Below are 26,962 nucleotides of genomic sequence, written 5' to 3'. Positions count from 1 at the left end.
TTCATGTGCAAAATGAGTGTAGAATTTAGATGAAAACATATTTTAGTCACTCTATTTAAGTATCTTCAACATTTAATCCATCAGTTTGCTGTTTCCATAAGCATGGCAACAAAGAAAAGATGAACATGGCTATAAAATACCAGGTTATTGCTTTGTGTCATGAAAAAGGAACCAATGAGCTTAAATAAATAAATCACATTTCTTTCTGACCATAAATACTGAGGATTACAAAAACATACTTTCTTCTGCTTTACCTGCAAGTGCCATGAAGTCTGATGTCATCAGTTCAGTGAGAAACAAATGATGTATGTTGTGGCATGAGATAAAGGTCATCAGAGATACTGTATATCTCTGATATTTTTCCTTTGAATGTTTTACAAGAGAACTTCATTATCATTATCTACAATTTTAATACAACTCATCATCTCTTCAGTATCAAAAATACACATTGAAATACTCAAGTATACATTACACCAATAATTTACAGAAATAAATTATGTTTATATTTAAAAAATACTATTGATCCTACGTTGTTGTATATCAGTGAATGAACTGCACATATTGTCACAAGTTTTTCTGAAGTAATTTATCTAAAGAGTTGCAGTGACAGGCATCACATTAACTAAGATAATGAAAAATATAATTGCAAGTGATGGTCACTGGGGTCCAAGTATTATTTCCCAAGCAACTCCACCATTGCATTTATTGTCATAGTGCCCCTTATTGATCTGTCTGCACACCAGGGAACATGCTCTCACTTCTTTAGCTGTAACACTGCTTAATTGTTAAATGACAAAAGGAATTGAGTCCACTCAAGCCAAGTACAAGTATTGGTGTCAAAGCATAAAAGAGATGTGAAACTATGTCCTGATGTCCTGTTTGTTGTCATCATGGTTGTCTTAGGTATCACATCATAAGCGAAAATTTGTCTGGCACAGTCTGGATCTCATCAAGCAATGTTTCATGAAGATTTGTATGCAGACTATTAAAAAGATTGACTTCATTCAAATTCAGAATGGCAGATAATTCAATAAGGTGACAAGGATACTTTTACATACATTGAAGCCATTATGATCCAGTCATTCAAGAGGAACAAAACATGTGTTTAGGCAAATGCTTCATAAAGTTATGTTCAGTTATATGCATGTTTTTTAGGACCACACTGTGGTCAAATGACAAAATAATTTGGGTACCCTCAGGCTGTAGTGTGTGACATGGTTTATGTCAGAACAACAGGAACTGCATAGATATGGCCTTTATTTTTGGCATCTTTGCTCCAAAATTTGTAGTGAATATCAAAAATCCTTTGATATTTTTTGTTCAGCTTAATCTGCTTGTCATCTGAACAAAATTAATCAGATGTTGATTGATTTTTTTTTTTTAAATAATGATAATGATATTAAATAAACGGGTCAGAAATAACAGTAGAAATGTAAGCTCAAGCCCATTGGTGACTCTAGAGATACAGACTCCAAATCTGATGAAGACATTACTTGTAGCATGGTCAATGGTAAGCTTGTTAAAAGCCAGCTGAATTTTGATTTTGACTGACACCAGTCATGTTTTTACATTTATCACATAATCCCTGACAACCTTAGAGACAAGCACAAAGATCCAGCATGCAAATTGTCAACTTACTTCAACAAGCAATTGCTGAGAAGCAGTTATTTGAATATTATAGTAACCCTGGTTGACAAATGCAGCACATAATTGGCGATATCCATGCTAACCAAGCTCCACCCTGGAAGGATTAATTGGCATGTGGTGGTCACATTATTTGGAAATGTCTAGAGGTCTAGAGGTGCACTGGTAAGTTTTGCATATTATGCAAATTAATTTAAAATCCAATAGAGTGAAACTGTCTTCCAGTCAGATTATACGAAATAAACAAATAAACTAAAAAAAAAAAAAAACACTGTGCTATAGGGCCACTATGAGACTGATCAAGGTCCCCTTACTTGCCTGAATAGTGGGGGTAATGCACCTTCCTGTCTAATTCAGTTTTTCCAGGCCTTACAGCTCCCCATCACAAAACAAGAACAAGAAAGCTCCAGCAAAGTGTGCTTGGAGCCATAATAACTCTTCCAACATTTGTACAAAAATCACATTATACACATATATAAAACAACACAAATATTCAATTATCATTTACAAGGCAATTGTCTCCATATAGACAACTTCTACATTTGAAGACTGCGAGAAGTCTAATAGCTCCTGTATACTTCTTTATTATCCCCCTGAAGCAAATGTGATTATTGAGTCAGATTAGACCGAATAGCCAGATGCAAAAGCAAAATGTGAAGTGGATTGAGACCACAAAATGAACCACAAACAAACTGTACTTAGACCACTCTGAATATGGTCTCAGTACAGTTCCCTTGTGGGTCACTTTAGAGGAATCATTTGTTGTGTTCACATATGTACAAAAAATGCTGAATGAGCGATCTGAGACCACTTGGCGCACTGAAACGGTCCAAGTGTGAAAACACCCTTAGATTTGTTTTTGTAGGATGGAAAAAAGTCTTTTTGTATAAAATAGGAATAGTACAGTACTTTTCTTCGCTGCAGTCCTTCTGAAGACTGTGTTGTAATAAAACATTCCTAAAGTCTTTTCTACACATTTTTGTCTTAATGCTTCTTCAGTGCTGTGTGCTCCATCATGGTATCATTTATTCCACGATGGTTAGTCAAGTGCTCTTCTTTCTGTGGTGGATTGTTTCTTATTCTTTCAGTTTAACTGCACTTTAATCGGCTCCTTCTCCTCCTGAATGACAGCTTATGTGACCGGGTCATTAAGGTCATAAACAGAAATGAGACCCTTTTTCATTAAACATGACCCATCTTTATTATGAGCAGTCAAGCAGTTTTTTTCCCTGTATCTTCATATGACTTCTGTGTTTAGTCTTTTCTTCTCAAGCTCAGGTGGAGCAGATGAGTGTAGGAAGCTTATCTTGCAGTCCTGCTGAGTGGCAGCTAAGTGGCGCTGCTGCATGCGACATCGCTGGAATGAATGTTGTTTGGAGGTCGGTGCTCTACAATGAGTGCAAACACAGATACTCTGCCAGTGTCCTCGTAGCACCAGGCCAGCTGTAAGTGCCACCACAGCCAGAGTCAGGCCTCCTAATACCAGCAGGATTATAAAATGTTCCTCCGAGAGTCCTGCTGCTGCACTCTGAGTCACTACCTCCTTTACAGAAATTTTCAACAGATGGCCCTTATCCCCACTGGTTGTAACCCCATGGGAGTAGTTTCCTGAGGTGTAGGTATGTGGCTTATTTGGAGTAATATGGGGTAGTTTGGAGATTTCTGGGAACCTTCCTCCTCCCCAGCCAGAGGAGTCCCTGTGTGGTGCTTGGGTTTGGAGCCCCTTTTCCCCCAAAGGAACCTCACAAGTTCGACCTGTGTATCCAGCAGGACACAGGCAGTGAAAGTTGGTGACGCGGTCTATACAGCGGCCTCCATTGAGGCATGGCTGACTGGCACAGTCATCCAGGTTGACAGTGCAGAAACGGCCAGTGAAGCCAGCAGGGCACAGGCACGAAAAGCGGTTCACACCATCCACACAAGTGGCACCATTCGCACAGGGACGCATCAGGCAGTCATCCATGTTGGTCTCACAGCGAGGTCCTGTGAAGCCGACTAGGCATCGACAAGACAGCTCAGGTGCAAAGCCACCTAGATCCTCACATAAGCCACCATTCTTACAGGGGGACCTAAGGTACACCACAATAGAATAAGAGAAATTACAAATCTTAAAATGTATCCACAGTCTGGGTCTAAAAATTTGTAAAATGAAAATGAATTAAAATGAATAATGTAAATAACTAGTCTGATTTATGATCAAAACAGGATTAATAATTTAGAAATACTGCATTCCATTTTAATTGGATATTTTTGCAGTGTGAAATATCTACACTACACAACGCCTCGTTCTTTCAGCGCTGCTGTGGTTTCCCTGGAAACCACTTGATGTGTGAGTTTTAGTGCACTTGGGGAGAACAGTAGGAGCATGACTGCAGTCTGGTAGTATTAGCGAGCTCTTACAGGGCCAGTAATGAGCCCATTGAATTACATGATTGCTCTCCAGAGGCATCAAATTGACCAGGCTGCTGCGCAGCTCATGCCAGTGTGTGTGGCTAACTCTGGGCTGATGCAGCAATAAAGCTGGGACAAAGAAAATGCTTTTAATTACAGACTTAAACTATGTGTTTAAAATTCACCAAACAATTAATAGTTTATTGTAATCAATTAAATAATAAGATAATTAAGTAATTTGTGTTTTTAATATGTAACATACAATGTCTCGGAAAAATAACAATTTCAACATCAACTGAACAGCCTTCAGCTGTAGAACAACTTGAGAAATTTGTTAATGTTGATAAAAAAAAAAAAAAAACACTCACTTGATTTTACGGCATGGCCCGGACTTTAACTCACAGTTTTTTCCATGGAAGCCTTCAGGACACAAACAGTTGTAGTCTCCCGCCTCATTTAGAAAACAAGTGGCCCCATTTTGACATGGCTTCTCACTTTCACACACATGAATATCTGGATATGCAAAGAAATAAATGAATTTTAATTAATAAGTTGTAATCAAAATGTAAATAAAATTAATAATAAATAAAATTAATAAGTTGTAATCAAAATATAAACACATAGGTTTCACGGGTTTGCAATCCACTGGAAAGCGTTACCTTTGTCACAGAATCGGCCTGTCCAGCCATCCAAACAGGTGCACTGCCATGGCTGATGACAGGAGCCGTGGACACAGCCAGGCATCCGCACACAGTCCTCACAAAAGGGCCCTCCCCAACCTGGGTCACATCTGCCCAACAATTTCACAAAACAAACTCAGCAGCTCTTTTTTAATTAATTTTTTTAATAGACAACATTATGCTCAAGGTCAAACTCACTCAAATGTGCCATCACTTCTTGTTTATTGAGACCACATGTCTCACTGTTATATAGGCTGCTAACAAATCAGCAAGTTTAAATAAGTAACATTTGAGTTCTAATAGTATCAAAACACTAGATTTTTAAACCTTACCATCAGGTTAGCATATACTTTACATCCCATAATTGCAGAACTATGTATACATAGATATTAAAGCATTTTTTTTTATTTGTGTTTTTCAAGTCCAGAAAAATGTAAACATATTTTATTTATATATATATATATATATATATATATATATATATATATATATATATATATATATACCTGCAACAAAGATGGCAGATGCTATTTGTGCTACTGGTACCCAAAAAAGAAATAGTATACATGAAAATGTATACTGTTATATACTATTTGCAATCGCATGTGGACTAATACATGGTTCTGATATGCTTACAGTAAACAGTGATGCCAGTAGTGCCCTGACCTTCGGATTGTCTAGCTCTGCCACTCTCCTGGATACACTGTATCGACAGGGAGTCCACTGCCCCACTGTGTCGTTCCAGTAAGAGAGTTGCTCTCAGAAAACCATCAGTGACCCCATTTGAGGAGTTTTCATGCAAGGTGAAGACCACCACCTGACCGTCACAATGTTATCCAAACATGTGGTGGTGTCTACCCATTTCTGATGTTTCCTTAATTCCAACAGGCCCAAGGTCGCTACAGGGACTGGTACCTGCCTGAATTCAATTACCAAGCACAATAATGTGTCTTACACATGTTGGGGCAATAGGGTGGCTAGCATTCTCAAAGAATCTCACTTCACACAGATGAATTGTGTGGTCTGCTTTGGTATTAAGGAGCTTTTTTCTGAGTTCACAGTGAGACCAAGCACCATGTGTACGAGAAGGGTGGATGTGCCCTGGATGACCTACTCTTTGGTGAATCAGTTGTGCAAATACAGCAGTATCCTTATACCTCCAGCCATTGATGACAGGTGTGCCTACATAAGGAGGGGTAGGTCTTTGAATTAGAATGCCAGTCATTGGAAGGCAATCCACAAACACTTCTGTGTGTTACAGTGATTGGAACATAATATGCCATTGCACAGATCCACTCCATTGTTATGAAATGTGGGGTCTACTCGTTTGATCACTCTGTCAAAGATACAGTGTGGATACCACAATGACTGTGAACTAATGTTACAGGCCTGTTCTGGCCAACTCATAGCAGCCCAGGAACATCATTTTATACAGTATGTTTTCCCTGATAAATAATATCGTTCATTCATTATCAAAACCTATTTGTTTTAACCTACGCTCTATAGCTTTACATTTTGACTGCCAGGAGTTGGCATTACTATCTAGCTGGATCTGCCCTTTGGCCTTACCCTAACTGTTTTCAATGCCACCAAAAATCTGGAACTCATGCAACCTCCTCGCTTACATTATGGCATTCAGAGTCACAAAGAACACAAAGAAGAGCTCCCTAGCACTAAAGCAGGTCACACAATTCACTGGCATGAGGCAACTTTCACTAAGAATTGTAATCACACCATCACCAACCCAGAGACTGAAACATGCCCAAGCTTTGACTTCCTAACAGAAGGAGTCCAGGTGGGAACCGTGCCCCATCAGAGAAAAATAATCACCATTGTCATTGTCTGGGGCAGTGTGGTGCCACAGGGGAACTAGGGGCCCCCTAGTGTAAGGTCAGAATACATCAAGACAGTGCATGCATCCAGGGGAGTAGCTGTCTACACCCAAAGGTTGTACCCCAGATCTGGGAGAGGTTTGGTGAGCAGTAGCTGGACCGCTCTGTCAGTGCCACAACAAACTGTTGACTGTGTTCTTTTCCTGCCCACTGGAACAGGGTGCCCTGGCCCCTGACTGGCCTTACCACATGTTATATGCCTTTTCTCCTCTACTGCAAATTCTTCTTATTCTGTATAGCATTCAGCAACTACTCTACACCACAGTCTACACAGAACACTACAACTTGTGGCCAGCAAGATCTTGGTTCCTGATGCTGCTTTCACTAGATGTTTGAATGCCTGGACGGCTTCCCCAGAGTGGGTTTGGTGTCCCAAATGAATGATGAAATTTGCACCCTCAGCCAGGACAGTTGTGTGTCTGGGTCTGCCCCCTAGGATTGAATCACCATTCAATCCTAGGGGGTTTGACTTTGGATCTGCTAAACAGCAGCAGTCTACCTTAAATAATTCTAGTGACATATGTAACTGTGATTCTGTGCACCCTAAATTCCTTGACAGATGTTTTAGGGAATGCTTTTGTATTTATTGTGAATACTGCATCATACATCACTATGTGACTTTGATGGAAGATCTTGGCATGCATGCACACCAGGTGATATTCTGCATGCAAAAACTACGAGTAAGCACTAGTAAATTGCCATTTATCAATGTGCATACACACAGTGGTTGTTGATAAATCCTACATATTCAAAAATTGCCCCACTCTTTCACAGCCACACACATTTTACATGATGGTAAACAGCTTCCCATTAAAATAGTGATTTTATGCCACCTGTGTGCAATATATTGCCCCATTTACATTTGGAAAACCCACAATGGCCTGAACATCCCTCATTATTGTTGTTTCTTCCAATGCTGCATTTGGAAATGTAATGTACTGCAGTATGAGCAATATGAATTCATGTCATTATTTGGCTCATAGATCTTGGAGCGTGGCTGTGAGGATTTGTGCTCATTCAGCCACAAGAGCATTAGTGAAGTTGTGTACTGATGACTGTGAGAAGGCCAGGTCAGCGTTCCAATTCATCCCAGTGGGGTTGAGGTCAGGACTCTCTGCTGTCTTTATGGATCTCGCTTCGTGCACAGGGGCACAGTCATGTTGGAACTGGTTTGGGCTCCTTAGTTCCAGTGAAGGGAAAACTTAACGCTACAGCATCCAAAGACATTCTAGACAATTGTGTGCTTCCAGTTGAGGCAACACCTTGGGGAAGGCCCACACTGGGTGTGATGGTAAGTTGGCCACATACTTACCTCCCTGTGCAAAGCTGTGTGTGCCAAATCTTCAAGCAAGGCAAGATCAACCATTGTCTGCATCTTCCCAATCAATCTTTAGATGTGCCTTTTGTATGATTTTACTCTACATTTCATCTGTGTCACCTAACTGAACCTTGTCATGAGCACCATAGTAAGCAGGTACTTTGTCAGTTATGCTGAGTTGATGGGAGCGCCACATTATCAGGTTACCTGCAATTACCTAAATAAATGCACATCGTCACACAAGAATAAATCTATAAATCATGTTCTGTGTGTACAATTGTGCATATGCATGATATATGCATAAAACTGTGCGTATGCATGGTTGGTAAAGGACACCCCATGTGTTTCACAACTCTGCTGGCAGTAATTCAGAATCCATAGAACCACAGTTACACACGGAACTAGAGTTACCCAAGACAGTGTAGTGTTTACATAGCTGCCTACCTTAATATTTGTAGACCTTCATAAACTATTATGCTGTTTAGTGTACATTAAGTAGTATGCAGCCCAAAACATGACAAGAAAGGCCAGTGTTTATGTCATATGGTCAAGTTTGCAACTGACTGTTAAAACATACAGTAAATTTGAATTGATGACTCAAGGACACCTGTCAATAGGCAAAGTTAATATGTGGCAATTATCTAAGTTAACAGAATGAATGTTAGAGAAAGAGAGGTTAAAATACAAGGAAACATATATGCCACAACCTATTTTGGTATTTGTTTTACATGATTTGTTGTACAAAATTGTTTAGGTCATAACCACTAATGTTACCTGCAGTTGCCATCTTCAGCACACTTCCCATGGCCAAGTTTACAGGAGCAGTTTGCAACAGTAGTTGGTGGAAACAAGTCTGTCAAAGAAGAAGACAACAAACTAGTTTCAGTCAAGAGTATTCACTAACTAAGATAACTTCGACCTGACTGTAAGATTTTCGTAGAGATTGCACTTGAAGCTATAAGAAGAAGGGATGAAAGTTAGAGTTATGTGTCTGTTACTGCCATGCCCACAATATCATCTTTTATTCAGTTCTATATGGGTCTATTATAAGGTTATCCACTGAAAAATTCATCTGATATGCTTAAAATAACAGTGCTGGAGGATACTAATTCTACTGTGTTGAACTCTGACCTGGCAGCATGTGTGACTAGCAGCAGACATGGTGTTCCTTTTCAACAGTTTATGTAGCACTTCCATAGTGGCTCTTTAGTGATAGAACAGCTGGCAAACCATGAGGCTGCAACCTTAGACAGCTGTGCTCTGCTGGGTGGTTAATTTGTTTTGACAAGCTGCCAGTGAGTGATATTTTGAAGGTCCCGTGGAGGGCATAAACAACTAATTAGCTCTGTTTCCTTTTGCTTTAATGTTTGCTTTGTGTGAATTAGTTATAGTAGGCCAACATACTTCACAGCTGTAATTACAAGTGTATGTAATGACATTTGAGCAGGTTTCCCTAGTTGGAGGCTCATAATTCTAGTAATGTTAATAGATTCTAATTTGTATTTAATTGGAGAAGTGGAAATCAGTTCTTCTTGTTTCTACTGTCCAAATGCATACAAGTATAGTTATGGAATATTTGCATTGCATCTACAAATCTGTGTCTGGGAATTTAGCCATTTATTCTTTCTTGCATTTATGTTCCATGTATTATCTTGATTATAATTCTAAAAACTGATTAACATGCTCAGTGAGTTGGTTTTGCAGAATTTCGTCCGAAGTACACATTCTAATATGTCACTGAGTATGCTGTGTGTATATATGTGTGTGTGTGTTTGTATGGGTGTGTGTGCGCGCCTTGTAGATGGTATGTATTTGTGGCGAAGAGTATGAGAGAAGCATGTGCTCTTTTAGGACAGGAATGTTTTCAAGTTGCTGCCTGTAAGAGCTTTGTTTCAACACCACTGGAATTCATTATTGCTTAGGTCCCAGCCCCTAGAGTGCTTCCTGACACTCTCCCAGTCAACCAATGTGCTCAGATTGTTATGTATATGTAATATTTATCCTGAAAAGAAGTCATTGTAATGTATGTTATACATTAACTGGTAGTGTAAGGGCAGGTGTTATTGAGTATTCTTAGCGCCAAACATTGTTATATGGATTTAATTTAAGCCAAGCTTATAGCAGATAGCAAAAACATTCGTTCCAGCATTATGGGATTGGAACCATTGCTTCTCTGCTTTTTGTTGGAAACATTGTGTCATTTCTAACGAATTTCTGGATATTGTACCTATTTCTGTTAAAAAATTAGTACGAGATATAATGCCATACCACTGGCATGTGAACTGACACTAATTCACTCAGGCTGGTATGAGATGCATTTTCCATTTAAACTGGCTCTCTGTAAAACCTGTATTCATGGAAGCATAGTGAACCCTAAACAATGCACACCTGGCTTTTTTTTGCCATCAGTGCAACAGCTGAAAAGTACTAACAGTTATCTGAGAGTGTTTGGAGCAATCCGGGGCAACAATAGAACAAGTAATCTCTTAAATAGAGACAGCTGGGAAAGCCATGGATTAGTTCTAAATGGAGTTACAGCAACATTTAAGAACTAAACAGACTGCACTGTCAAACAGTATTTTTTATGACTTAATGTTGTGGCTGTTTTTTCATACTTTGACTGCTTGGAGGTATCACATATGCCCTTTTGAATACCAAATGGTTCAGTAAATCCTAGCAATAATCTGATTTTGGTACTTCTTTACTGTGTAATTTACTGAAGGGAGTCAGATTTTATGTGCAGGGTTTGCAGATGCGAGATGTAAAACACTTACAGTTGTAGCCAAGATAATGCTTTTTTTCCCTCAGTGGTCTTGTCCTGGGGGCTATAGTGCCTGCCTTTCATTCCACATGAGCTCCAAACAAACCACATGAATCAGGAAAACCATTCTGGCCCAGTCCCGTAGTGGGCCTCGGCACAAATTGCTTCAAACCGCCAACAGCACTATGGCCAACAGAACCAACAAGCTGCCAGTTGACACAGGGCCTGAATGAAGAAACACTCGGCACCAGGAGATTACTAAGGTTGAGTTCCTCCCTTTTTATTGTATGCCTGAAATTTGTTTACATTACAAAAGCTATATTGATTCATATTTGACCTTTATTGAAGCATCTATTCTCCCATAAGCCATAACAATTAATTCAATTATTACCAATTTTTCAAAGAGATCAGGTTGTTGGAACAGTGATATGAGGGTGCCTATAATAACTGAAAAACAGCTGATGAGACTTTCTCTGCCTATCCTTCTCACTCTTACTCCTGTGGGATGTGGTCTCTACCACTCGCCTCTGGAGGGATGTCACTCAGCAGATCTAGTCAGTAGGCTTCATGTCCAAACCACAGGGAGCTAAATTTACTCTGGCCATGAAATTCTATCCCAGATCTCCTGCACCCCTGTGGCTGTGGCCAGCACCCTGGTGCCAGTGAAACATAGAGTTTCGTTTCCTTCATTTCAATCCTTTGAAGGGCTGTGCGCCTGCTGCCACTCCACGCGCCTTGAAGTGTGTGCGCGTGTGCTTAAGATTAGGGACTGTAGGCTGGCTGGAAGGCAGAATTTGAACTCTGAAGTGGATGAAGGATTTGTAACCAGATCCCTGTGAAATTAAGGATCATTCAATCCCAGCATCTACTCGGCTGTTTCTGCCCCTAGAAAAACATTTAGCCAGTACAGATTTAGCATCTTATCCCCTGGCTCCAATTTGCTGATAAAGGTTTAGCCTAAAATCTGTTAGAGCTTTTCAGAGGCAGTGTGCTAGGGATGTTATAGCTTTACCTTGTAGTTCCCTGACACATTACACACTTTACCACCCATAATAATAATCTTCAACAACCAGAAAATAATATCATAGCAACAAGATGTATCAGCCACAAGGGAATCTACACTGCCTGCATCCTCAACCCCCTCCACCTTCTGGACCTCAGATACTGTTTTATGTTATACTCTTTATGAAAGCTGTACATCATATGTCAGTGGCATAGGCATTAGCTTACTGAAGCAATAAATAGCTGGAGTAGGCACATACCTGCATCTTATATAAGTCTTTTTGTGACAAAAGATAGCTACTCATTTGGAATTCACTTGGTAATGAATGCAGCAGTGCAATGATTTTGTGGATTTTAGCTGTCACATAACTCATTAAAATTATTCAGTACCAGCCATGTTGTATAATCTCAATATTAGGTTAGCTTATGCTGGTGCAGTTTCATAGTCAGACAGATATATTTACCTTGGCCTTCACAGTTTGAGATGAGCCAACCACAACCACCCCAGAGAAGTAAAGCCAGAGTAACCCTCTGTATCATGATGCAGTGCAAGCTGAAACAGAACAAGATCATTTTTGTTAGAATTTAAGAAAATACAATAGGAAATAATGGGCCCTAGTGTTGTTCTTAGCAGTTTAGCAAATAGTGGTTGATTTTCCAGTAAATTGTGGGGGGAAAAAACCCCAGTGATCATATGCAATTTGCTATTTGTATTCAATATACGCATTTCACTGAAAGCTTACATAAATCTACACAACTGAATGGTGTGGCAAATACGTCACTGCCTGTTAAATTTGCTCTGTGTTGCTTGAGCAAATATACCAGGGACTGCACGACTCCAGAAGGATTAAATCACAACAGGTAAAAATGACACTTGCCTTTAGGCAATTTAAAACCATACATTTACATTTTTCATATGTTCTACATTGCACAGTAAATGAGTTAGCACAGGTTTTAGTGGTTCTGTGAAAAAAGTGCTTTGTCCTGGAATAGTTACTGTATGGAATGGCTGCTTGCATCTGCACCGGTAATACAACAAATCTAAAAATGCATCTTTTGTTAGGAGCTCTTTTCCACTAAACTCAGCAACCAACTCAAGATCAAACAGTGGGGAAACCTGACCACAGAACAGTTAACAGACACTCTCTTAATAATTCAGGCAACTTTGTGAATCTTTAATGGTGGACATTTACAACAACACCATGCCACTCCTTGTTTGCGTATTGACACAGCTACACACACAGGAAATGTCACTTGTACAGAGATTTGCACTATTGTGCACCTTTATGTTGAAGCAGTCATCTATTTGTTTATCTTCCAAGCTGCAGTTTAAAAAATTATAGTCATTAGGAGCAATATTACACAAGATTAGCTAGCATGTCATTGTAAATTCAATTTTCTTTATCTGAAAATGACCTCACAGACCTTAAGTACTCATCCAGATGATACTACTATTCTCACCACTCAGGGAAATAGCAAGTTGACCTTTCCAGCTCCTGGAACTGGAGAGAGAATGAAAGACTATATTTTTTCAAGACACTCTTAGCTTGAGGTTTCCTCTCCTTCACGGTTATCTCTCAGTTGTTATACATCAATTCTGGGGATTGCATTGACACTTCTCTTGGCCAGTGAACCCATTTTGGTTGTTCATCTATTACATTAATGAAGCCATTAATAGAAAACAAATGCTTTAAACATAAAAACAGTGAGCAGACTAACTGGAAGCTTTCTCGGTTACATTAGACAGTCACAATTTGTTGTCCTTGATCCTGGGGGATGCCAAGTCAATTATCAGTTAAACTTGCTGCCCTATCTTTCATCCTTGCACCTGCATAGTGAAAATAAACAAGCTATATTTATCTATTCATGTCATTCTCACAGCTCAACCACTCAGCCATTGATTATACTGGGTGGTATTTTTAGCTGTGTGTAATCAGTCTGTGTTAGTTAACAGCATGTTGAAAATGAAGTGAGAGCATCTCTTTTGGCTGTTTTTCACATTTTTTTTGTTCTTAAAGCCCATATGGGGATTTCACCTCTGTGCATTCTGGTAGTATATTCATCATCCAGCTGAGATCATCTAACAACCATTAGCAGGTGGAGGAAAGTTTAGCACTGGTTTCTCTCTCAGATTTGCATTTCCCACATATTGTCTTTCATGAATTCAATTTTAACAATTTAATCAGAAGACTATTCTGTTAGTAATACTACATTACTAAATATCTCTAACACTTGTTTAATTATCATCTTCAGGCTTGCCTTGAAATTAGCTCTGATGCAGCAGTGCACCCCTAATATCACACTCTCAAGGTTAATGTCAGTAGCCAGATTCTGCTGGTGCGATATTCTTGGAAAGGTGTTTTAATTACTTTGGCAACTCTAGAAATCAGGCAGACAACCTCCATCTCTGCATTCTTTTGAAAGTTAAAGGAATGACTGATATAATACAATATTTTCTGGGTTTTATTGTTGTTGTTGTTGCATGGTTGTATTGAATCTGTTAATTGTATCATTGTACAATTACTTATTGATGACTCCATTTTAGGCCTATAAATGATTCAGAGAAAACAAAAATATTTCACTGTCACAGATACGTTTCCCATGTTTGGCGTAATAAAATCACTTTTTACAGGTTAGCACTAATTGTTTATTGCAAGCATGGATTTTTCATGAAGAATGAATATCAAGAACAAGAAGTATGCTCCGAAAAAGCATGTGACCTATTTACTTATCTGAAATAGCAGCCAGCTTATATGCAATATATGCAAAATCTACAATATCACTGAAAATAGAGGCAAGATGCTGTGAGAGCACAGCGCATGTCCATGTCTCCCAATGCTCCTGTTTCTAGGTTATCTCTACACAGTACTTGTAAATTACATAGAGGAATGTACATGAGTAGAAAGCTCAATAAATACACTCACTGATACTGTAGATGTTACACACCTGGCTTGAGAAGGTTGGTTCAGAAAAGTGCAGGAGTCTTCAGGTGATGATAAAGTGATGCGCACACACACACACACACACACAAACAAACAAACACACAGTGAAGAACTCTGAGAGTAAACCCAACCCAACTCAATCAAGTTCATTCACACATATTGGCAGAGGAGCAAGCTGGTAGTGAGGCAGGGTTTGTTGATAAGAATGCTTGTTGGGAAAATCAGGCAGAATAAAGACAGACAGGGATCCACCTCCCTACTCAACACCACAACCTGCCCAAGGACCAGTTCTTAAAGAGACAGATTCAGCTTCTCCACCACTCTTTTACCACAGCATACACACATGCACAGCATACACACATGCACAGCATACACACCCCCCCCAGCCACACTTTTTCACTACTGACTGTGTAATGTAACAGTTTTGTGGAATTTGGCAGACGTTTTATTAAGCTAAATAAATATTGCTGTGTGAACAGGGTATGTAGGCGTGCTCTGTTAACTGTTCATGGTCTAGTAGGAATGTTTAAGAATATTGTAGTATTGAGAGTCTTTTGGGGTTGCTGTAGTGACAGGCTAAACTCATAATATTTGAAGGCTAATGTGAACATACATTTAGCTGCCTGCAACAGTGAGGAGAGGATCACTTTTCAGTGGATTATCTCAGCAATATCCAGCCATCTAATGTTTTAAAACAGGCATGTACATGTTCACTCCACTGTCATGTTCACGCCACCAGCTGATGAAAGACTCAAACAACCTCACATTGTGTGTACATATGTGTACATGAGGAATGAGAAAACAGACATTAAATAGTATCTTGAAAAGTACTCCTTGACTAAATGCTGAATTTTTACTTGAAGTATTTTTGAATGCAATAAAAATGTGCAACACAAATGTATAACTGGTGGGTCCATGAAGATGTCTAACATTTCTAAAATAATTTATTATTTTAGAATTAATTTTACTCTCAAAGGTTGTCACAGTTCTTCTTTGAATGCCCTGTATTGTATTGCCTCATTAAACACCTGTCAGTCCATGCATCTGTTCCAAAATGGACGATAATATCGCCATGCCATCAGGTGCTGTGATGTCATGGTTTTTATTCACTTGATTCCATTCATATAGTTACATGTGCTCCTGAGTAGTGTTTTGCTTTGTGGGAATTAAAGCCATTAAAGTCCCCATGAATAGAAGAGCACTCTGTGCTCATTTGATTACTCAGGCGATGTTTATATTGGGATAATAGCATAGCATATTCAAAAATCTTCAACTCACCCACATTTGTCTCACTTACTTCCAGCAGCCTGATGATCATGTGTGTACTAAAAATTAAGCAATTAGGATATTCAGTCTGCTGTTCTCTATTTTCTGCTATTTTCAGTGTATGTTTTTAAAGCTAAAATGTTATGATTGCAATTCATGAAATTTGGATTTCTTACATTAGCTAATATTTAAATATGCTGAAATCTTAAATAGCCTTTCAAATTCTTCATGCTCGATGTCATAAATACACTCACTGTTCGATTCTTATCTGTCTGCCTCTGTCTCTGGTCTGGTACCTTCACGCTTACTTGAACAGTGTATGTTGGTTTCTACACACAGAGATAAGGAACTCTTTCTACATATGCACATCATGATTGTATTCACAACTACTTTAGTTTCCAAGCAGTGCATTTCATAGCATTCTTCCCAGATTCGCTCCGTTCACAGATCTGCATTCCCAGCACTGTTGTGCAGTTTTCAATGTTATCACCAGGTCAGCTGTCATCATCTCAATGGGAAATCTCATGTAGCTCTTTCACATGCAAAAAGCTTCTTTTGCCAGTTCAGTCCCTGAAGTCCACTGTGCTAAATAAACACTCTGCAGTGTTAACTAGGATTTTAGCAGGTATATTTTTACAGTACATGACAAAATACTCAGCTCAACATAGATTTGAGCTTTTTTTGTTTTGTTTGGTTAGAGATCAATTTTAGTACTTTCGTTTAAAAATTTTTTGTTTGAATTGAAAATGGCGCATACACTTGCCAATTAAAGCAGAATGGCCTGGAGATGTATTTAAAATAAACTCCCTAGAAAATATTACTCACCACAAACCTTAGATATTTAGTGAATATCAAAAGAATTCATATGCAGAATGAACATTACTTCATGAATCTTCAGAGGAATGCTATTTTATGGTTCTTATGTACAGTTCATCCCTGTTATACTGTTATTCTGCATCAGGTGTACATTCACATCTCAAGCACAGAAATGGATAAAACACAGTATTCTTGTTATGATAAGCTCACTGGAACACGTGTTGTGTGTCCACGGTGGGTTCTGTTTCTATAGCAACAGAGGAATGATGCTGCTTCTGTGTGGAAAGGTTGTCCACTGAAGCTTCCTTTCCCTGATATGTCACCATATTGCTTTAATGTGGGGCATATGGCACACACTGAATCATAAGACAGTTTCAATTCTTATATCCACCAAGCTCAAATTTTATTCCCTATTTGTTAACAAATCAGGCAATCTTCAGGCCTTTCTATATTTCTGTCACCATTACTCTTAAAGTCATATGTACAATCAGCTGATATCTTGTTGGTAGCTCTATTCATGGTAATATTTGAATTCTGTTTGCCAGCATTAGCTGTTAACACTCTTCCACCGAAACTGAAATAATACTAGAAAAAAAGTGTTGTTGAAAATTCAAGAAATGAGCAATATAATTGAAAAAGGGCATTTTTCAATTTGTCTCTCTCTTCATCTCCATCTCTCTCTGTCACTATTACATGCATACCTATACCCCCGTCTTGTGCAACAGACTGCGTAGGTATTTCACTGCTAGGGAGAATAGATTATGGTGTCTGTTGCAGTTTTATTAGAAAGTGTTGGTGTTTAACTGCCACTGATCTGTGCCGAGCCATAAAGAACATAGCAATGCGTCCACCAAGAAAGTCTGAGCCTGATGACCAGTCACTGATAAATAATAAAAGGCCCCAAGTTAGAATATAATACAAGATATGTGTCTAGAGACTCAGAGCCTAGGTTTTATGAAGGTACAAAGAGAAGTAATTTAATATGTCATAGATATTTTGGTAATCTGTATAAATATCCCACATGGATGAATGTAACATAAAATAGTAACATAAAATGTACCGCATAGATGAATTTTTCACACGGATAAATACTCATCCATAACAACATTTGGACTTTTGTCAGAGTAGAAAAAAAGGCAAGTAGTTCTGTTGCAAACATCACATCACTTCCAAAAGTAATAGATTCCCAGTATTATAGTATATGTTGTCAGTGATAAATATTAATATACTGGAGCCTACCCTTCATTGTGAGCTGACCCTTCCATTGTCATCTCTGTGGATAGTCTTTATGTCAGGGTTTAGTACTTCTGTTCACTGCACTGTGGTGGTCCTCTCCACACTTGAAATGTGTCCAGCTCCTCAGAGTGTGTACGTGTTGGGCAGCCTCCCTCTGTGGGCTTCTTTTAGTGTGTGTTTAGACGCAGACAGCCAGAAGAAGGTGCTATAGACTTTCTACTACTCCCCCCATCCACTCCACACATTTAGAGCCAAGAAGGCGCACGCGACCGCCCTACTTTACACCCCCTGCACCAGCTTTGATCTGCCGCTTTAGGCTCTGACCCAAGGGGCTGCTCACACCCTCAACAAGTTTTCTGTTGCCAAGCACCTTGTCAGATAACTTGTTTGCAACAGTGTTAAATTAAGCCCAAATTCCTCCAACAACTTTCACACTATTTTTGCTCAGAGAGTTCAGAGAAATATATAGGGGCAAGGCACTTAAGAAATGTTCTAAACTTGGTTTTCACAAAGTGTGACTTGTCTATATCTATAACTTCATAATCTTCTCACTGGGCTTGCTTCAACAGTTCATAGACAAAGGATTGTATGATGTGATACAATCAAAGTCGTGCCAGAGAGATTATTATACTGTATACATACAGTAGTGTTATGCCTGCAATTTAAGGGACTTCCTGACTTATTAGCTTTGTGGATCTCTTGCAACAGCAAACAGTAGTTCTGTTGAGTCCAGCAAATTTAGGTCATATGAGTATTTCCACTATAGCCTGCAAAAAATACAAGACAACCAGCTTTCTATCCATTCCGGGGTTCCTAGTTATTGACTGTTTTGCTGACAAACTTGCTTGAAGCAATATCACCATGCAGCTGCAGCCGCACCGAAAGTAAACCTCCTTTTGTTCCTTATGTTTTGCAGCAATTTTAACATAAGGACTGATACAAAGAAAAAATATCCAAGGGAGCCAGGTCCTCTTAATCCACTTGTCATCTGTCTTATGTGCTGAGATGCAATCCCATGGTAAGCTCTTCTGGATGAGTGGAACGTTGCAACTCGGTTAACTGAAACATAAGAGGGAGAGAGAGCAGCTGAACTTGCACCCAGCTGTGCCACAGCACCCAGGTATTTGACACCAGCAGAGATAAATGAGAAAAGAAAATGAAAATGGGCAGATTTGAAAGAAGGAGCAGATCTCATAGAACACAAAAAAAGCTTAATGAAGCAAATAAACTGTTAATGCTTTGGCAGCACAAACAAGTCCTTTGGACAGCCTTTTTTGGTTGCACATCAGCAGTCTTTGTTTTGTAAGAAGATATTACTCATGTCATTAACACCTTTCTTCCTGTGTGCTACAAGCCTGCAGCAAGAATTAGCATTCCATAGCTCAGATGCTCCATTCCTATCACTTAGTGCTGTTAGTGAGCTGCTCCCCTTGCACCATACTAAACGCGCTATGGCTTTCCTCGTGCGTGTACGAATAGAGCTTTGGCCCATGGGAAGTGGCCTGGTTGATGTAACTGAATCCTCTGGCTCATTGTTACATGGTTGGAGGTGGAGAACAGGGGGAGTGGGTTGGGATTGCACTCTATATTTGGCTGAGCCCAGTGGTGGCTTAGAAATAGCGGGAGTTGAAAGACTGAGAGGTGGCACATTTAGATGTATGGTGCAGCTGTGAAATGCCTTCCCCCCTAACTGCTAGTAATCTACACACAATGCAGGGTGTGGGCAGTGATATGTCAGTGGACAAAGACCTTGATGGCTGCAGTATTGAGTGACCCCCAGTTATGTGGCATGTAGATGATTCCTTAGCCACCTGGCACAAAATGCTTGTCTGTCTATACTAGAATGAAAATTGTTGGAGCAAGGAACAACAAATATTCCACGCAAACAGCAGCCTTGACCCCTAAGCAACTGCAGGTCAGGAAGAGCATGAAAGCCACTGTGCATTTGAAACCATGAGTTGAAGCAATAAAAGGAATAACTGCTAGCTCTTTGCTTACAGCTCCTTATGCACAATGACTCTAAACCTCTTCCTTTCTCACACAATTTCACCTGAATTCAAACAGCATATAAGTATGAAGCCAGAATATTAGAGAATTTGTTTACTAGCAGTATTATTGTGTATGAATATGCTTTGAAGGAGCTTTGAAAAACCATCAGCAAGATTTTTACTGCACCATCCAACTGTTATTAACACCTTAAATTATGAAAAATGACACAAAGATCTCAATAATAAAAGTGTCAGATGTCAGATTGTTTTGCATTCTAGCTATTTTTCAGAATGGATATCTCATTTTAAGACTGCAGGACAGGTGGAATTGTCAGCATTGTAACCTGAGCCTTTACTCTTTGGAACCAGCACAATACTTTTGATTGATGAGCATGGCTCGCTGGAATCCCTCATACCAAGCAGGTCTTCTCAGAACACAAACAGTGGCATGGTTCAGTGTGCAGCATGCAACAGTTGAGCTAACATCCTTTGCTAGGAAAGTATGTTATCTATTATAATGTGGTATGAGGTAGCACTATAGACTCAGCTGTGCTAGTCTGGAGCCAAGTAATTGTCTACACTTGCCACATGAAGTTGATTGCTTAATTGTGGTCAGTATCTAATGTCAAATGCTTGTTTGTAGATTTTAATGATAGATTTTAAATGAAGTCATTTTTTTGAAACATAGAGGAAAGTCCATCATAGTAAATAGTCATATGCTAATCAACCATAACCACACACTTTCCTTGCTGCCTGGTTGTCTTTTCACTCCTTAACTGTGTGTGTAATACTTAACAGAATGTGATACTGAAGAGTGTGTAAGAGGCACTTTCATGGCCGTCTTCACTCATAATCAAATATGAAAGTAGACAGGAAGATACACACGCACATGAACAGTCCACGTTCAATTTTGTGCATTGTGATGCTGCCACATATATAATTGCATATTATATATCAGTATTTGGACAGTGACAATTTTTGTAATTTTGCCTCTGTACACCACCACAATAGATTTGAAATGGAAATGAAGCAATCAAGATGTAATGGAAGTGTAGACTTTAATTCAAGGGGTTTTACAAAAATATTGCATTACAGGAATACAAGACATTTTTTACATAGTCCCTCCATTTTCACAGGCTCAAAAGTAATGGGACAAAATAACAATTATAAATATAAGGATTATTTTTAATACTTGGATGCAAATCCTTTTGGACATTACAAAGTTCATTTCAAATCTATTGTGGTGGTGTACAGAAACAAAATTATGAAAATTGTGTCACTGTCCAAATAATAAATACTTCTAGATTCTACTGTGTATATAATATAATATATATATATATATATATATATATATATATATATATATATATATATATATATATATATACACACACATACAAACACCCAGTCCCGTATGTAAGTTTTGGATGGAACAGCAAGGCCAATTTTTTTGTTGTTGCTATACACTGAAGAGTTAAACGATGAATATAAATGTGACCTTTTCCTGATATTTACATGTAGATGTATTAAACAACTTAGAACATGGCACATTCTGTTTGAAATCACCCATTTTTCCAGTGATGGAATATGTGACTGACAGGTGTTTCTTGCTGCCCAGGTGTACCCTGTTAGTTTGATTAATATTAATAGCTCTGAATGTCTACTCTTGGTTTGAGCCCTGAGTTTCGCCTGTGAAGACTGCATCTGTTGTTAAAAAGAATAAACCAACATGAAGACCAGAGAGCAGTCTATTGGAGAAAAGCAAGCCATTTTGAAGCTGAGAAGAGAGGGAACATCCATTGCACAGCCATTGGGCATAGCCAGTACAACAATTTGGAATGTCCTGAAAAAGGTCCCAGAAATGTCCCAAAACAACAGTCAGTGGCATCACCAACAGCCTCCACAGGGCAGGGGTGAAGGTATCACAATCCACCATTCCAGAAGATGTCAAGAGCAGAGATATAGAGGCCATACCACAAGATACAAACCACTCATCAGCAGTAAGAATCAGAAAGTCACATTAGAATTCACGAAGAAATACAGAGATGAGCCACAAAAGTTCTGGGACCAAAATTAACTTCTACCAAAATGAAGGAAGGGACAAAGTGTGGAGCAAGAAAGGATTGACTTATGATGCAAAACATACAAGCTGTTCGGTCAGGCACAGTGGAGGTGTTGGAGGTGTTCTGTCTACCAATTTACAGAGAAATGGATCCAATCTAATTGGGAGGAACATTATCATACAGCAAGACAATGACCCAAAACACACTGCCAACACAACAATGGACTTCATCTGGGGAAAAGCGTGGAAGGTTTTAGCAAGCATTTCACCTCCTGAAGAGGAGACTGAAAGGAGAAACCTGCTAAAACAAACAACAACCTTAAGAAGGTGCAGTGCAAGCCTGGAAAAGCATCACAAAAAAAGGATGCAACAGTTTGGTGATGTCAGTGGGTCACTGACTTGATGCAGTTATTGCAAGCAAGGGATATGCAACCAATATTAATTGTTATTTACTTAAATTTAAATTTACTTTTAAGACTATCAGTTCCGATACTTTTGCACACCCAAAAATTGGCTGGTCTGCCACCAAAGGCACCATGTTCTAAGTTGTTTAACACATCTAGATGTCAATATCAGGAAAGGAAAGCTGAAATCATGATCTATCGTCTTATATTCAGATTGCATGTACACTTTCATCTGTCTGATCAAAGCTCTCTTCTCTCTTTTTTTCTCCTTTGCAACATAAATTTCAAATCGTGGATACTAGGTGCTCTTGAACAGGATAGAAATATTCCCAAGAGCAACACCTTCGTATGTGGAAATGTATTGAACAGGCTGACTTCAGTAAAGTGTGAGGTTCAGTCTTGCTGTATAATGGCTGATTTTCCTCCTGCTGATTCAGGCTCAACACCACCTCTCTCTAAATAAAACACTGGGTTCATTGGGTTCTCTATCCTCTCATTTCAGTATAAATTCAAGCTTAAAAACAAACGAACCACACAAGTCTGTCCCCCAAGTACACAACATACACAACTTTCTTGCATACTCTTGCATGAAAGGTTGTTTGCATAGTAAAGTTTATAGGCCTATAGTGCTTACCTTACCTGTGGCAGAACCCAAAATGGCTAAACCAATAGTTCCAAAAGCTTTACTTCTTCCAGTTCACTGTAAAACTCTCTCCCTGTGGCAATGTGTTGCTTAATGTACCATGTGAGCATATTCACACTGCTCTTAAGTGCAACTGTACTCTCTAAACCACCTGTCTGTTGAGTGATCCTCGTCGTCACACCGACATTAACCTATAATGCAGATGTGAGATTGTGTGAAGACCATAAAGGCCAAATGAATATTTACTCAAGTATAAGAACATAACTAATATAGTAAATGTGATGAAATACTAAGGAAGTTAACAGTATTGAGTGGTTCTGGTGTTGGCTCAGGTTCAAATTCACTGTAATATAGGTGAAGGTAACGGGTGAGAAGCATTAAGTCTCTATTTTCATACACTGTTGAATGAGTAATAACCTTCATTACCCAAAAGGAATGGAGGTGAGAGGTGAGGTGAGTTAGTAAAGAATATCAGGACGTCCTTTGGGAGGGTAGACACTTTTGGGGGAAACATATTTCTTGTGTTTTTTTTTTAAGGTGTTTTTTTTTTTTCATTTTTGCAAAACTCTCTATGTGTATATCTCAGTCATTTTATAATTTTATTTATATATATTCTATATACTATGTGTAAAATAATCTAACAGTGAGATACTGTGAGATAGAGTTTCTTTGTTAGTTATCTATGTCTAGCAGGCTTAGGACTGATTTAAAGGCTGAAAGTGAAACCGTCATACAGCATTGGTATTGATAATGTGTCTTCTTTCCATCTGTATACATTCTTCACTGTAAAACTGTAGGAAACATGTATCATACATAATGATGAAGTACTGAACCCAGTACCACTTAATAGCCATTACTGTTACATCTTACTGCAGACTAAGGTCATCTTTCACAGAAGTGTATTTGACAGCCAGTTTGAATGGCCAACCTCTGATGTCTCCCTGTAAAAATACCCTGAAGCTGTTTTGGAAAAATATAAATATTTTGAGGTGAACTCAGCTGAGAAGTGTCCTGTCCATATGAGTCTTCTAATTTCTCCTTGACGCCCAAGAACCTAGTGTCACCATCAGACGATGAGGGCCTTTAATAACTGGACACTTGATCCATGGTTACTGAAGAGGGGGGTGAACATACCTCTTAAGACACAACATATTAATCATGCAGATGGGACAGGTTTGATCCAAGGGACAGAGGAAAGGGGATTCAGCATGTGAAGACAGAGGTCCCTGAAATACTGTGACAACAAAATGTGTCGATGGCAAATGTAGTCAGAAATACTTTCTTGCTTCTGAAGAGCTTTAATGTAAGAAAGAGTGGTGGGGAGGTGGGGAGTATGTATGTTGTCCATGGATATATATATATATATATGGACAGATCTGGAAATAGTTAAACTTAGGGAACTCTGTATATATATATATATATATATATATATATACATACATACATACACACACACACATATATATATATATATAATGCTTGCCCATTTTCACTGTTCACCTGCTAAGACCTATACACAGCAAGCTGCAATGGACTGTGTGTTCTGACACCTTTCTATCATAGCCAGCATTAAGTTTTTCAGCAATTTGTGCTACAGTAGCTCTTCTGTGGAATCAGCCCAGCCAGGCTAGCCTTTGCGCCCATGACCACTGAACTGGTTGTCCTTCCTTGGACCACTTTTTGTAGGTACTAACCACTGCATACCAGGAACACCCCACAAGACCTGCTGTTTTGGAGATGCTCTGACCCAGTCGTCTAGCCATCACAATTTGGCCCTTGTCAAAGTCATTCAGATCCTTACGCTTGCCCATTTTTCCATGTTTCCAACACATTAACTTCAAGAACTGACTGTTCACTTGCTGCCTACTATATCCCCCGATGTGCTGGAGAAACAAGTCCAATCCATGGAGGCCCCACCTCGCAACTTAGAGGACTATCTGCTGTTAACGTCTTGGTGACAGATACCACAACACGCCTTCAGAGGTCTCATGGAGTCCATGCCTCAATGAGTCAAAGCTGTTTAGTGGCACAAGGGGGACCTACACAATATTAGACAGATGGTTTTAATGTTATGGCTGATCAGTGTGTGTTGTGTGTGTATATATATATATATATATATTTACATATTTTTGATGTCAATTTAATGCACAAGTAAACACTGAAGCTGTTTGTTTGGTGTAAGTGTCAATAATTTTAAGTCATAGGTGTTGACCAGTGGTAACATGAAAATATACCAGCAGCAGCCATCACTAGTGTCATCACCAGGCAGGCATGTGTATTTCCCTAGTAAGCTCTACTTACGGGCTGACCCTTGTGTGCCTGCGGTTGATCAGAAGCAAGCACAGGGCCTGAGTGAGAGAGGTGGTGAAATGTAGCACTATTTCAAGTTTGACGTGTGCAGTCTTTGAAGTCTGAACTACCAGAACTACATTTCTGTCGATGCTGTCATCTGCCAAGAACTATATGCTGAAACATCAGTTGTATATCTCTCAAGCGTTTTTGGACTTACCTCAGTTTTCCCCTAGAGGTGGATAGAAAGACAGAAGGGTTAAAATAAGAGCGGGTACAGGAGTGGAGATATGGAGGTCAGAATAAGACCAGCAGCTGATGGAGTCAGGAGTTGTTGGGCATGCCTGCCATAGCTTCCATTGCTTGAATAATGGTCCTACTGTATTGTTGTGAGTAAAGTGGATCTAGGTTGGAGGGAGTGTAGTTATTGTCTTTCTCCTAATCTTAGCCAGAATCGTGCTTTAAAACTAGGTGGTAGGTGGGTGAGGAGCTGATTGACCTGTCTCTCATTATTGTTTAGGACCATTGCTTGCACAGCTGCAGTGCTGTCATTAGCCCAAATGAGGACCAACTCAGAGCAACCTGCTGATTGCTGAGGGGTTCTGATAAGTGTTGTATAATGAGTGCTAATGAATAGCTACCTATTCAGTGATCCCTGCTGGCATGATTAAGGGCTGCTGAAGTAATTTTAAGAGTAGCATTAATTTTGGAACCAACACAATAGGTTCTGATTTGCACCAAGGACAATAAGCTAATAAAGACACACTTAAGATGTAGATAGAACTGTTGATGTGCTAAATGACCAGAGTTTTCTGATGATTAACTATGTATTCTATACTCCAGACTGTGAGTAATTATGCTTAATCATATCAGAAGAACATTCAGATCTGTTATCAGACTGACCAAGGTATGGATTTAAATAATACTGCATATCGTAACACTCCTAAGCAAAAAATTCAATTCATTTTTATAGCAATTAGATAACTTGGTTAATTATGGTTTTCAGAAAACAAAAAAGGACTATTTAATTGTAGCATAATATAAAACTACATAACTACTAATAAGTGATAATAGAGGAGAGAACAAACAAGGAAAAAAGTAAATGCAGTAAGAGATTCTCTGGTCAATTGTCAGTAAGCTTTATTATGCTGAGCCCTTTTCAATTAAGGTCTATTTATTGTGTGTTAACCTTCGTCATGATGATATTTTGAGTGTCTCAGGCAATTGGCAATGCATTTAAATCAGTCTTGGCTTAGTGAGAGACACATGCATTATAATTGGTTCTTGCATAGGACTGAAATAAAAAAAATCTTTTAGTAAACAGGCCATGCTGCTTTGCATACACCAGCTTTATAATCAGAGCCTTTCTATTAGTATAAGGGAAAAAGGCATGAATGTGTTAGTGGATTGTCATCTACACATATACAGTACATATACATGTACCTGTACACCTTCACATTCATGCCGTTATCTAATCAGCCAATCATGTGGCAGCAACATAATGCATAAAATCATGCAGATAGAGGTTAAGAGCTTCACTTAATGTTCACATCAAACATCAGAATGGGGGAAAAAATGTGATCTCTGTGACCTTAACCATGGCACGGTTGTTGGTACCAGAAGGGCTG

At 39.0% G+C, this 26,962-nt stretch overlaps 2 protein-coding genes across 10 annotated transcripts in view; one reads left to right on the top strand and one right to left on the bottom strand.

The window, feature by feature from the left end:
- tjap1 (tight junction associated protein 1 (peripheral)) overlaps positions 1 to 26,962 on the top strand; it is a 91,762-nt gene that overhangs the window by 557 nt on the left and 64,243 nt on the right. The window contains exon 1 of one of the 2 annotated variants that reach the window (XM_053232777.1): positions 18,935 to 19,068. The exons of the other annotated variant lie outside the window; for it this stretch is intronic. The gene's annotated coding sequence lies outside the window, so the exon portion shown is untranslated. Of the gene's footprint in view, positions 1 to 18,934; positions 19,069 to 26,962 lie in introns of those variants that run through there. 2 annotated transcript variants of the gene reach the window in all.
- On the bottom strand, positions 1,241 to 26,747 carry dlk2 (delta-like 2 homolog (Drosophila)). Of its 8 annotated transcripts, none has more exons than XM_053232784.1 (7): positions 23,037 to 23,511; positions 14,635 to 14,671; positions 12,153 to 12,241; positions 8,700 to 8,778; positions 4,695 to 4,825; positions 4,404 to 4,548; positions 1,241 to 3,713 (listed from the first exon to the last, which is right to left on the bottom strand). In XM_053232784.1, exons 3-7 carry the CDS (start codon positions 12,226 to 12,228, stop codon positions 2,882 to 2,884), a joined length of 1,263 nt encoding a protein of 420 aa, XP_053088759.1. In that variant the 5' UTR covers positions 12,229 to 12,241; positions 14,635 to 14,671; positions 23,037 to 23,511; the 3' UTR covers positions 1,241 to 2,881. The 8 variants fall into 8 exon arrangements, with proteins under 8 accessions (XP_053088759.1, XP_053088755.1, XP_026793187.1 ...); XM_053232780.1 differs by lacking the exon at positions 23,037 to 23,511 and adding an exon at positions 17,952 to 18,868; XM_026937386.3 differs by lacking the exons at positions 14,635 to 14,671; positions 23,037 to 23,511 and adding an exon at positions 25,555 to 26,747.

The sequence above is a fragment of the Pangasianodon hypophthalmus genome, chromosome 3 (assembly GCF_027358585.1).
Source record: "Pangasianodon hypophthalmus isolate fPanHyp1 chromosome 3, fPanHyp1.pri, whole genome shotgun sequence".
Lineage (NCBI taxonomy): Eukaryota > Metazoa > Chordata > Actinopteri > Siluriformes > Pangasiidae > Pangasianodon > Pangasianodon hypophthalmus.
The sequence above is the reverse complement of the archived record's forward strand: the minus strand, read 5'-3'. Positions and strand labels throughout refer to the sequence as shown.

Excerpts from the sequence above, each read along its gene's own strand:
- dlk2 (XM_026937369.3), bottom strand. The coding sequence starts at position 14,780 with ATGAACTTGATTGAGTTGGGTTGGGTTTACTCTCAGAGTTCTTCACTG. Across the intron at positions 4,826-8,699 it reads GCTGAAGATGGCAACTGCAG|ATGTGACCCAGGTTGGGGAG; the intron begins GTAACATTAGTG and ends ATTGTTGGGCAG. Across the intron at positions 4,549-4,694 it reads AGGCCGATTCTGTGACAAAG|ATATTCATGTGTGTGAAAGT; the intron begins GTAACGCTTTCC and ends TTGCATATCCAG.